Source organism: Populus trichocarpa, chromosome 5, assembly GCF_000002775.5.
Source record: "Populus trichocarpa isolate Nisqually-1 chromosome 5, P.trichocarpa_v4.1, whole genome shotgun sequence".
NCBI lineage: Eukaryota > Viridiplantae > Streptophyta > Magnoliopsida > Malpighiales > Salicaceae > Populus > Populus trichocarpa.
Window position 1 is genome coordinate 24,612,987 of NC_037289.2, and position 12,179 is coordinate 24,625,165.

Genomic DNA, 12,179 nt, shown 5'->3' on the forward strand with positions numbered 1-12,179 from the left:
TAACAAAGGTGGATTACATGGCTATTAGACATGGGTTTATAAACGTGAGTTGTCAACTTCATCTTGATTAGGGTTTTGATGGCTGGTGTTTCTAGCCCAGCTTTGCACCAGTAGACTAATAAATGGTATTGCAGGCACATTTTGCTCCAAATAGCAAATTTGATTTCCACAAGTACATCAAAAGATGCATGGAAGATGAGTTTAAGGTGGTTGTGGGCGTAAGGTACGTATCTTTCTTAGTCGCATTCTCCTTCAAGCAATGAATTGAGTTCATGTGTTATAAAATTCCAAACACAGAGGGTTACAACTTTTTGGTGTGTGTAAGTTTTGGTCTCAACTCTCAATACTGACAATCAATTTATTATGCTTTTACAGCATGCCACTATGGATTTTTGCCATACTCTTTTTGCTGCTAAATGTCTACAGTAAACCTCTTTTAGTCTCTCATAATTTGATATCTTTGTGATTGTGATGCTATTGATTGAACATAACTTGACTCATTGATGGTGCAGAATGGTACACATTCACCTGGTTGGCAGTTGTGCCTCTTGTTGTAAGAAAAACACGTTGATTTTCAATAAATTCTATACCAGCCTGTATTTGTCTTCTTGACATGTCCTCAATGTGCAGATACTTCTCTTGGTGGGCGCTAAACTTGAACTTGTTATCATGGAAATGGCTCAAGAAGCCCAAGACAGAAGTCATGTTGTTAGAGGAGCTCCATTGGTTGAGCCTAATAACAAATATTTCTGGTTTAATCGACCCCATTGGATTCTCCTCTTAATACATTACACTCTTTTCCAGGTATGTATATATATATATTTATACCCTCATTCCTCATCAGGTTCTAAACTTGAAAATTGCTGAAGTTTCATCAGAAACAATATAATCACTATATTAAACCTGGCTTGTCCTGCGTATCAGACCGTAGACTCGGTTGATCCATATACCTGATAGAAAACCGATTGATTAACCTTTTAAAAAAACTTTTTTAATGATCCAAATCAATCCGCTCAATATGTGACCTGAGTTTTACACGAGTCGACTCCCATATTAGTTTTAATAATTAAAAATATAGATTTACTAGACTAATTAATCAAGATGTACAGATTATTTACCAACTAATGCTTCTGATCCATTTTTACAGAACGCATTTGAAATGGCGTTTTTCTTGTGGACATGGGTAAGGACTAGCTACTAGTAATCTTGTTGGGTTCTTAATTTCCTAAAAATTCACCTTAATTTCATGTGAGAAAGCGACCTTTCTAAGGAGTCAATGTTGTTGGTGTAACATGTGATGGCAGTATGAATTCGGGATCAAATCTTGTTTCCATGAAAACTTGGCACTGATTTTGACAAGGGTTTTCCTTGGATTGATCCTTCAGTTCGTGTGTAGCTATATAACCTTCCCTCTCTATTCATTGGTAACACAGGTGAGTAAATCTTCAAGTTTTCCGATTAAAATTAAGAACCCTAGCTTCTTGGCTAATTCGAATGCTTACCATCCATTTTTTAACAGATGGGTTCTCACATGAAGAAAGGAATATTTGAGGAACAAACAGCAAAAGCACTTAGAAAATGGCAAATGGCAGCAAAGCTAAGAAATAAATCAAGAAAAACAGCAGGTGATCAAGCTGGTGGTTCTAGTCTAGGGTTCATGAGCTCTGAAATGACACCAAGCCAAGGTGCATCACCTGTACATTTGCTTCACAAGTACAGGCCAAGTCAACCGGATGTTGAAAGTGTCATTAGTTCGGCATTGTCTTACACATCGGATACTGACCTCTCGGAGCTCGATGGCTCCACTCATGATAAGCACGAGTCAAGAAAGCAAGACCATCAACAGCCAATTAACTCGTGAAGCAGCAGCACAAAGTGCTGCCTTTTCTTTGTAAAGGCTTGATGCATGCCCTTTTCCATATTGTTTGGAAATGTGGGTTAATCCGCGTTTCGTGTTTTTATGGAAAAAACAAAAACCGCATGGTTTTATTTAATTTAATTTAACTCATCAAATACTCAAGTCAATGAGTGTCCGAATTACAAATTAAATCAGATCGGATTTTGTAATTATTTTCCTCTCTATCTTCTTCTACAAACATAGAGAGCAAAAAAGGAAAGCTTTATTAATTTTTGGGAAACATGGGAGCTTTCGATCGAGAATTAAGATGAAGAATGAATTAATGCCATCGCTACATTTTCAAGGGAGCTAAATTAACATTTGAAACTTGAGGGGGATGTTTTTGATATTTTGCCAGTTCATAAAATAAACCTTAAGGCTATTAAAAAAAACTATAAGGATTCAAAATGATTAATTCGATGTTAGAGACACAAATTAATGGATGAATAATCTATATATAATGAAAATGAAAAGTGGAGGAGTGCCCCCTAAGATTAAGGAAATAATTAGAAGACTTGACGTGAACAAAGCCTTTGGAATAATAAAACAATGGAATCTTTTTTGAGTCAAAATCTTTACGTTTTGTAATTAAAGTGTTATTCAAAATATTATTTTTTGAAAACTTAATATTTTTTAGATAGTTTTATAATTTTAATATAGTTAAAAAAATTATTAAAAAACAATTTAAATAAATTTTCAATTAAAAAATGAATTTACAAAAACATCAACATTCACTCTATCATGCTAAATAAACATAGTAGGTATAGATTCTATTTGGGAAACACGTTTGAAATTGTGTCTTTTTAATTTTTTTTGTTAAAAATTAATTTTTTATGTTTTCAGATCGTTTTGATTTGCTGATCTTAAAAATAATTTTTTAAAAATAAAAAATATTATTTTAACATATTATTAAACGAAAAGTACTTTAAACCATAATTTCTACCACAATCCCAATATAGACCGATAAATTATTAGTTTAACGTCTTCCGCAGTGTACTATTTAGCTCTAAATCGAACATGCCATTTAAAATTTTTAATGTACGTTTTAAATTAATTTGTTTAGTGGTTTTAAATAATTTTAATATATAATATTAAAAATAAATTTTAAAAAATAAAAAAAATATTATTTTAATATATTTACAAACAAAAATTATTTTTTATAAAAAAAAAATAGTTATTTAATTTAACACTATCGTCTTACATGCTCTCTCCATTTCTATAGGTTTGGGGCTGATTCATAATTCTAGCATTATTTAGAGATTGAAAAATAAAACTATGAGGATATGAAAAAAAGATCTAACGTTATATATCCCTTCTAGTTGTTGATTTTTTTAATTATATGAATTGTCTAATATATACATTTTGTTTTTTACTACCTCGGTTCTTATTTTAATAGGAAAATTATTTATGCAAAAGATCGTGGAAGTTACTTTAAGTTCAAGCTTCATCAAAATTTAATTATCAAATAAAAAAGAAAAAAAATACATAATGAATTAACTTTTAGTTGGTGTTATTAATTGTCATAAAGAATGATATACATTAAGACTAATATATTTATTAGGGAAGGCAAGAAGGGAAAAACTTTGTAGATTTTGGCAACAGAAAAAAAGAAGAAGAAAAACATTAATGAAAGTTTGGTAAAAAGATAAGTAAGAGCATGTTCTTGCAAATTATGGATTTTCAGTGACCCAAACTGCAAAAAAAAAAAATACATTTGCAGTATTTATTAAAAAAAAAAGGAGTCGTTGCACAAAATACGGTGTTGAAAAATAAAAATAAATAAAAACACATTTTCATACTCGAAGTGTAGTCCAATTCAGTCCTTTCAGGGAAAAAACACAAAATACGGTGTTTAGTCACAGCTTTTGAAAATGGTGGGCTTAGAGTGTAGGCGGTTTTGATTGGCAAATCTGAATTGGGTTTTTGAAATAATGGCTAGGCGTCATGGATGGCAATTCCCTGTTCATACTTTTCAAGTACATTTCTTTCCTTCTTTCCTTTTACATTTTTTCAGCTTTTTTGGGTTTTGTTTTTAGTTACAGTTGTAGGGATTTTGGTTTTTTAGTTAGTTAAGTCAATTTATAGCTGTTTCTAATTATGGACTGATGGGTTTTATTTTTTTTGCTTTTCCCCATTAAATAACTATGGTGGAAGGATTTTGCTTTGACATGACAGTAACCTAAGAAAGATTTGTATCTATTTCTACTTTGGGGTGGCGTCCAAGTTTGAGTGTAAAGTTTCTTTAATGATGGCTTGGTTTATGAGATAAATGGGCATTTAAAATTTTGATTTTGAGCCAGATAGTTGTTGTTATAGGGCTTAATTTAGTTGAGCTCGCGTGATGTGACCTTGCGTTAGTGTAATTTGCGTAATCTGTTTCAACTTATGATCCATGTTGCCCATTTTATAAGAAAAGCAAAGTGAATCTAGTCAAGGAGGGACCTACTTGAGTTGTTGTGATAACAAAACAAAGTCAAATGCCGCTAGTTAAAGTCCATATGAGCTGAATGTAGATAGTGATTGGTAGTATTTTGCAAACTGTTGATGGTATGGACAGGGTATTCATGCTTGTGTTCGGTTATATGAGTTTTAAAATCTTTGGTTCTGTATCCTGGGGAGATTTGTGAATAAATTGGATGGAGTCATGCATTGCTGTTTTCTTCAAAAAGTAATGTACTGATGTTGAACTTTTCATGGTGCACAGATTGTGGCTGTAACAGTTTTCTTCCTGCTTTCTGTTGCATTCTATTCCTTTTTTGCTCCCTTCCTTGGGAAGGACATCTATGAATATGTGGCCATTGGTGTTTATTCTGTCTCGGTGAGCATGATTACTCCCTATCCTGTTTTTTTTTATAATTGATTTGAATTTTTTTTTGGGCTTCTGTCACCTTATTGCTTTTGCCCTCTTTTCTGATTAATTCTCAGGCGCTCTCTGTATTTATTCTTTATGTACGATGCACTGCAATTGATCCGGCTGATCCTGGAATTCTGCTAGGAGCTGATGAGACAGCAGGCCATAAATCAGAAAATGACACATATCTGCCTGGTTTGTCTACTTACCATGTAGTTCTCTCACTAGAAAATCTATGAATTGCAAATTTAGATTGGAGTCAACCATTTGATTGGTAATGTATAACAAGGTTAATGAAACATTGAAGCAGTAGCATGTACCTCTTGGACCATGAGAATGGAAACTTGATTTTGCATTCTGAAATTTATCCAGGAATGCTGATGATCATGCTATTGTGTCTAAAGTCTAACCTGAAAGTTCCTTTAGTCTTTTTGGCTTCTCTGAATTTGTCTCGGGTCAATGACAGATGCAGATGAGCAATTGCTCAGCCTTTCTATTGAAAGGAACAAATTGTCCATTGTGGAGTTATGAAACTTTTATCAAGGATATAAGCATTTTCATTAACGTTTTTATTTTTTAAAACAAAATCATAAAATCTTCATGGTCATCAGGAAATTCTGCTGAAGAACCTAGCAAGACAAGGTTAAAAAATGGAGGAAAATCCAATAAATACGGTTCAAGTTGGTGTTCAAGACTCGGAGATTTCTTTTGCTGTTTTCTTGTGAAACAAGATTGCCGAAAAGATGAAGATATTCTACAGCAAGAATCTGGAGAGGAGGCTTTGTTCTGTACACTTTGCAATGCTGAGGTACATGGTTATTCCATAAGGTTTTATTTTGATTGCCTGAGATAGTGTTCCCTTTTATTTAGAAACTCCCAGCCTTCAGAAAACGGGTTTGCCCACAAACTATGCACAAACAAAAATTAGAAGCAAGAGGAAAAATACGGGTGAAAAGAAGAAGGAAAGATGTTGAACAGTCAAGTCACAATAGCTGGTTGAGTTAGTTGCCCATAGTTGAAGAATTCTTAGGTTAATGCCAGGGAAGAGTAACATTTTGTGGGAGTGTGTGTATTCCTTTGCCGTCCACAATTTTTTTTTCCAGTAAAGCTTCCAATATCATGGTGCTGATTTTTTTTTCTAGGTACGCAAATTCAGCAAACATTGCAGAAGTTGTGACAAATGCGTTGATGGATTTGATCATCACTGCCGGGTGAGTTTTGGATGCTCATCCTTGTCCTTTCAGATCCTTTTTGCTTTTGCAATACTGCTGATGAAATATCTGTTCTATGATGCAGTGGTTGAACAATTGTGTAGGGAAGAAAAATTACATCACATTTGTTTCCCTTATGGCAACAAGCCTTGTCTGGGTAAAATTTCAGATATTATTTGAGATTCTTTGTTTTGTTATTTTTCTTACACCAGGATTTACTTGTATTAGATATGTTCCCCAGATTCAAACAAAATACGTTTCTCATATTCGTCTACCTTCGTGCATTGCTGTCAGCTTATTGTTGAATTCGGAGTTGGTGTTGCTGTCCTTATTCGATGCTTTGTGGATAGAAAGGGTATGGATCATCAAATAATGGAGAAACTTGGCATTGGATTCTCGCGCCCCCCCTTTGCGACAGTTGTGGTATGTTTCCCAATTTCTTTGTTGATAGATATAAGATGTGTATATAAATATAATATTTTGATTATGTTGATTGGAATGGAACTTTAAATTTTATAAGAAAAAATTAATTGCCGCATAGTTTGGGAAAATTGGGTTATGTATTTTCCATTGTTTTGCTTGTGTTCTGTAAAGATATGTATGATTTGGAATTTCTTAGGGGTTGAACTGGAGTATGCTATGGCTTTCACCACGATAAAGTTTCTCATTGTCTATGCTTTTCCTTTATATTCTATGATGTTAACTTGATAATGGATACAGGCCCTGTGCACATTTGTATCTTTGCTTGCCACTGTGCCTCTGGGGGAGCTATTTTTTTTCCATTTGATTCTGATTCGAAAGGTGTGTTCATAATAGCCTTGCCTCCTCTCTTACCATGTTTCTTCTATGTAAAATGCAATTGGTGAAATACTTTATTGTTGCAGGGATCACAACATACGAGTATGTAGTTGCCATGAGAACTCAGAGTGAACCACCTGGACCATCTGTTGATGGAGGAGAGCAGCAAAGCTTGCCAACTTCGCCAACCAGTTCTGCTGTTACTACAGTGAGCGGAAGAAGCTCTATAGGAATGAGTTTGCAATATAAAGGTTCTTGGTGTACCCCTCCAAGAATCTTCATGGACCATCAGGTACCACATCTGTCCGAATCAAGGTATCAAGAAAAGTTGGTGTCGCCTATGTTAGAAATAAGAGTAGTTTAATGCTTCCTAGTTCTCATAAGTACCACATGAAACTATGACTAAGAAAATTGTCTCTGAAAATGTAAATTTCAACTGCAATTATTATTCCTTGCTTATTGTTCCATCAACAAGGAACTTGGACATAATGAAGGTAGAATTTGATTACTTTTGGCTATAATTTGCTATGTGCAGTGCATGTAGTAATTACATCCTTAGCTATTTTCGATTCTCTTTCCTTAACTCTTTAACAAAATGGGGTTGGAATTTGATTAGTTTTGGGTCTTTAACAAGCAGGATGAAATTATTCCACATTTGGAGCCAGGACGCCTACCATCTACGGTTGATCCAGATACAGTTCACGAAGCTGACAGAGCCAAAAAGTTACCACAGCGTCCAGTTCGAATCAGTGCATGGAAACTTGCGAAATTGGATTCCAGTGAGGCTTTTAAAGCAGCTGCAAAGGCTAGAGCATCATCATCTGTTCTACGACCCATAGGTTCTCGATATAACCTTTATGATGCTGGTAAGTTATCCAGTAGCAATGTTAGTGGAAGGAGCAGTCCAATCAGTACTGATCAAGGGTTTCAAAATAAAAACGATAGAGCAGTGGTGACAGGTCTATCTCCTTCCAGGACTAACTCATATCCAGCCAGCAGTGCTAGTAATGCTAGCAGGGATGACATTGAGTCATGCCGTCAGAGTCGTGGCAACTTTAGCAGTGCTAATGTCTCCAACCTTGCCACATCTCCACTACAACAGCAAACTTCAAACAGCGACCACTTCAACCCCATTTATCAGACATCAACAGATCAACCTCCTTGGACAGCAAGACAAATTGAACTAAATGGGAATCCTCTTCGTGAGAATGTGGCCCAAATTCCTATGAGAAGAAACTTAGGTGTAGCTGAGAATATGAGAACAGCAGTTTATTGGGATCCAGAAGCTGGACGCTTTGTCTCTTCTTCAAGAGGTGCTGGTTCTTCGTCTCAGGTTCGAAGAACAGAGCTTTTGTACAAAGATCAATCTATATTTTTTGGAGGCCCTCTTGTCAACGAGCTGCTAAGCAGAGGGACAAGAACTGGTACTTCACTGGCTCCGAGCCAGGATAGAGGATCTACCTCAAGTCATTATCAGCAAGGCAGGTCACAGAGGGGTGACCAACTTCATGTGTTTGTTCCAAGCGATTCTCAACAAAACCAGTATTCATCTAGGTCTCCTTAGAGCACTAAAATGAGGGAATAGTGATTTGTTTTTGCTGATGCATAGAGTCGGGGTTCTGTACATTAAACTTTCCCTTTTTGTCATTCTAGAGCAGTTTTTTTACCACTTTCTAGTGCTATAAAAGATGCATCCGCTCTTGCTAACCTCCATAATTAATGCAATCGCCAAAGAACATAGGGTTTACATCAACATTTTTGGCTTATAACTTGTGTAGACTTGATAGTTATTGATAATAGTATTCACAAGTTTGTTTTTGTTTTGAATCGATGGGTGGTTAATGGTCAAGCACTGCTCCTGCTTTGGATGAAAAGGGCCAAGGTCAAGGCGGCGGGCTAAGTCCACCTATGCCGGGTTTTATTTTCCCAAACCCAAAAGCAGGCACCACTCCTGCTTTCGATGTAAATGGCCAGGTCAAGGCGGCAGGCTAAGTCCACCTCTGCCGGGCTTCATTTTCCAAAACGCAAAAGCAGGAGAAAAGAAACCCAAAAATGAAAAATCGCCGTTGCCGGGGATCGAACCCGGGTCACCCGCGTGACAGGCGGGAATACTCACCACTATACTACAACGACCTGGTTGAAATCTTAGCGCTACATATAATATAATAACACTTAATCTAACACGTTCATCAATTCACCTACTAATTTTAATCTTTAATCGCTTAGCCAATACCTGATTGAGAACTTCTAATTAGAGAATTCTCCTTACCTAAGATATCTTCCATGATTGAAAGAGTCATCACCTTGTCTGTCTGTAATTGACTTTCATACCCAAAAGAAGGCTTAGCCTGCATGCAACAGCTCCACATTAATTAGCTCAGGAATTCAATGATTGGAAACCAGCAAGAGAGAGACACTGCACAAACATACCAGCCGGCCTCACAGACAATCAAAACATTTGTAGCATGCTGCTCGCTTCTTCTCAACTAGTGCCACTTGAAGTAGACACACATAAAACAATCGAGGAAACTTAATTTCTTCTTTGAATCTCATCTTTAATATATCCAAGAAAGAAGCACATTTAAATATGAAACCCTTTCATAATTTCTAAACTGGAAAATATTCGTTGGCTAGTTTTCTTGCTTGTAAACCTACCTCCCAGTACCACTGATATGATGTGAACACCCCCCCCCCCCCCCCCCCCCCCTCCCCGTCTCGTTTTCTCCTCTTGCACATATTGTTTGTTGGCATCAACGTTTGATGGATTTGACGCGAGACTTAGAGGAGTAATGCAGTTGATGGTAGCTACTAGCTAGGGTAGGAATGAAAGGAATGTAGACATTAAGGTTGTGTTTGGTTAGTGTTTCTTAACAGAATATAAAATACAAGAAGAAAAAGGTTTGGCTAGAAAGATATATATAGATAGAAACATCAAAATAATTATATCCAGGATGATTTTTTATCATTTCAAAAAAGGATGGACATGTAGATCAAAGTTTGTAACTATATGTGTAAATATGCTTAGTAGTTTATCATAACAAATTAATTGTAGTTAGAAAATAATTTATATAGATGAATAGTTTATTTTCACAAAAGCATGCTAAATAAAAAATGTCCAAGGAAGAATTAAACACTAAAGTTTATATATATGTTTAAATCTAGAAATTCAAGATCAAAAAAAAATCTTAAATCAACTATACTTCAATTAAAACAAGAAGAGAACTTGCTATTTAAAGTACTTTAAATTAATGTACCTCTTGTTGTTATCGTAAAAAATAAATCATTTGTTTTTAAAATTTTATTACTTCTCACTTGTACAACTAAAATGTATGCAATATATCTCTCAATATTCTAACAACATCATATCTTGGTTTAGATTCTAAATCAAGATCTTTAACCCAAAGAATATGAAACTCAAATATTTCTCAGCAATATAAACTCAACCTTTAGATTTAGGAGGAAAATTAAAGCACAAAATGAAAATAAAATACTAAATTATGAGATGAGGAAGAGTGTAAAATCTGAAACATTCTTAGATTAAACTTTTTCTTGTTCCTTCTCTTTTAATGAATTTTAAAAGTTAAAATATTAAAGAATTAATAAGAATTAATTCCAACCTTTAATTAATCACCATAAATTAGAAAGTAAATCTAGAAAAACTAAGAATTTTTTAAAATTAATATTTTATTCACTTATAATTTATGAATTTCCAACCAGACATGTTTCTTCCCTTCCAACCGTCTTTGTCTTTTTTATCTCAAGATAACCACTAGAAAACTTGGCCATTTTCTTCTCCTCTAGCTTCATATTGAACATGCGCAACTAATTCTTTCGACTGTGATTATAAGCCTTTCACCATCAAAGAAAATGGCATGAGCCTCTCTTGATAACCCTTCAACGTTTTTCTCGACACTTGATATTCTCAACATGGACGTTCCAGTTTCGGACGCATGGTGTTGAGCTTAGCTTCTTCTTTCCACACTTGATATAATATCATCGAAGTCCATGGACTTTGAATTTCACTGCAAAAATTCCATTCAATTACATTGCTCGATTCACATTTTCTCCATGAGATTTCCTGGCATTTGAATTTCTTCTCTATAAATAGAAAGCTAACTTGAATTCAGGCACGAGTTGATCGTGGTAATTGCACAGAGCCTCAGGCATCGAAACCGGACAGCAGATTTGGTTGGCATATGTATGCATAAAAAGGATGTCTGCGACAAGATCCTCACGTAGTCTCCCCATATTTCTATACACACACATGACACGCTACTAGTTGTTAGGTTAGGAAATTAAAGAAGCCGCAGCCCCACAAATCAAATGAAGGATCCGAAGAATCTTCGTTGCTAGCTTCAAACATCATCCCCGCATATATTTTTTTTAAAAAAATCAATCCCTAAACTTTTTTTTTTTTTTGAATCCGAGGAAACCCTACTTCCCAGAAAGTATATTTGTGGTCCAGGTGAGCGAGTAAAACCCCGACTGCCCCAGACTTTTACAAGAGTTGCACGCCCTAACTCGAACTCGAGACCTACTATGCAGATCTCAAACTCTTTACCATCACGCCACTTTTCTTGGGAACTCTAAATCCTTACATTGAAAAAAAAGAAAAAGAGAAGAAAGACAAAACATAAAATATTTTAAAAATAAAAAAATACAAATTACAAAAACGATAAATTAATTGTATTTTTAAAAAAACATAAAGGTGTTTTGTCACATTTTACCCTTAGAAAAAAAAATTAATAATGCTATCAACACTAATGGGGCTTAATAATTAACTATGAATGGGTCAAGTATCATGCTGTGGATGTAAAAGGTCCGTGGGCCCTCCAGGCCTTATTTTCCGAATTGCAAACCCAGAGAAAAGAAGAAACACAAAAAATTTGTAACAGACGCCGTTGCCGGGGATCGAACCCGGGTCACCCGCGTGACAGGCGGGAATACTCACCACTATACTACAACGACTTGATTGGTTTGGTCGCCCTCAGTGATTTAATTTAATTGGCTCAAAAGAATTGTGGTGCTACTTAATTGAGATTGAAAATTTATTAATATAGACATAGTTCTATGCATAATTAATTTGAAAAAAAAAATTAAAATTTTAATGGCTATAGTTTTCTTCCTTGAGAAAGAATATAGGTAATCCAATAAAAATACATGAATGATTTTTTCATTGTCATTTGTGTTTGATTTGATCGAATATTTAATATTAAAGAAACATGAATTAAGTTTAACTAATTTATTTAATATCGAATAGGGTGAATAAATTGCTTTTAAAACTACAACAATTAATTACTATTGTTATATAAAAAACATACATAGAACTTAAAAATTACAATATAGAAAAATATAAAAGAAAAATAATGATTATAAAAGAGATGAGCTAATTAATTAAACTCAAAATCAATATAGGCTTATA

At 34.7% G+C, this 12,179-nt stretch overlaps 2 protein-coding genes and 2 non-coding genes across 4 annotated transcripts in view; 2 read left to right on the forward strand and 2 right to left on the reverse strand.

Moving 5' to 3' along the window:
* Positions 1-1,864, forward strand: part of LOC7494714 (MLO protein homolog 1) — a 4,130-nt gene extending 2,266 nt beyond the window's left edge. Inside the window, exons 7-14 of the mRNA XM_002306953.3 lie at positions 1-44; positions 135-223; positions 376-425; positions 513-553; positions 631-804; positions 1,148-1,183; positions 1,305-1,433; positions 1,520-1,864. The exon at positions 1-44 is cut by the window's left edge and continues 31 nt beyond it. Coding sequence (XP_002306989.1) covers positions 1-44; positions 135-223; positions 376-425; positions 513-553; positions 631-804; positions 1,148-1,183; positions 1,305-1,433; positions 1,520-1,861 — 905 coding nt within the window. The 3' untranslated portion in view covers positions 1,862-1,864. The remainder of the gene's footprint in view (positions 45-134; positions 224-375; positions 426-512; positions 554-630; positions 805-1,147; positions 1,184-1,304; positions 1,434-1,519) is intronic.
* A 1,802-nt stretch (positions 1,865-3,666) lies between these two features.
* On the forward strand, positions 3,667-8,584 carry LOC7485652 (protein S-acyltransferase 21). Its single transcript, XM_024601158.2, has 10 exons — positions 3,667-3,873; positions 4,602-4,715; positions 4,823-4,943; positions 5,360-5,556; positions 5,891-5,959; positions 6,045-6,116; positions 6,254-6,382; positions 6,680-6,764; positions 6,844-7,049; positions 7,395-8,584. Exons 1-10 carry the CDS (start codon positions 3,829-3,831, stop codon positions 8,319-8,321), a joined length of 1,965 nt encoding a protein of 654 aa, XP_024456926.1. The 5' UTR covers positions 3,667-3,828; the 3' UTR covers positions 8,322-8,584.
* Positions 8,585-8,818: 234 nt separating this feature from the next.
* Positions 8,819-8,890, reverse strand: TRNAD-GUC (transfer RNA aspartic acid (anticodon GUC)). The gene has a single exon. It is a non-coding gene; the product is annotated as a tRNA-Asp (tRNA).
* Positions 8,891-11,653: 2,763 nt separating this feature from the next.
* Positions 11,654-11,725, reverse strand: TRNAD-GUC (transfer RNA aspartic acid (anticodon GUC)). Its single transcript has one exon. It is a non-coding gene; the product is annotated as a tRNA-Asp (tRNA).
* Positions 11,726-12,179: the final 454 nt, after the last annotated feature.

Bases quoted from the DNA above. Each gene is read 5' to 3' on its own strand.
- LOC7485652 (XM_024601158.2), top strand. From the start codon at position 3,829: ATGGCTAGGCGTCATGGATGGCAATTCCCTGTTCATACTTTTCAA. The intron at 6,765-6,843 runs GTTCATAATAGC...TTATTGTTGCAG, and splicing joins GATTCTGATTCGAAAGGTGT to GGATCACAACATACGAGTAT. The intron at 7,050-7,394 runs GTACCACATCTG...TTTAACAAGCAG, and splicing joins GAATCTTCATGGACCATCAG to GATGAAATTATTCCACATTT.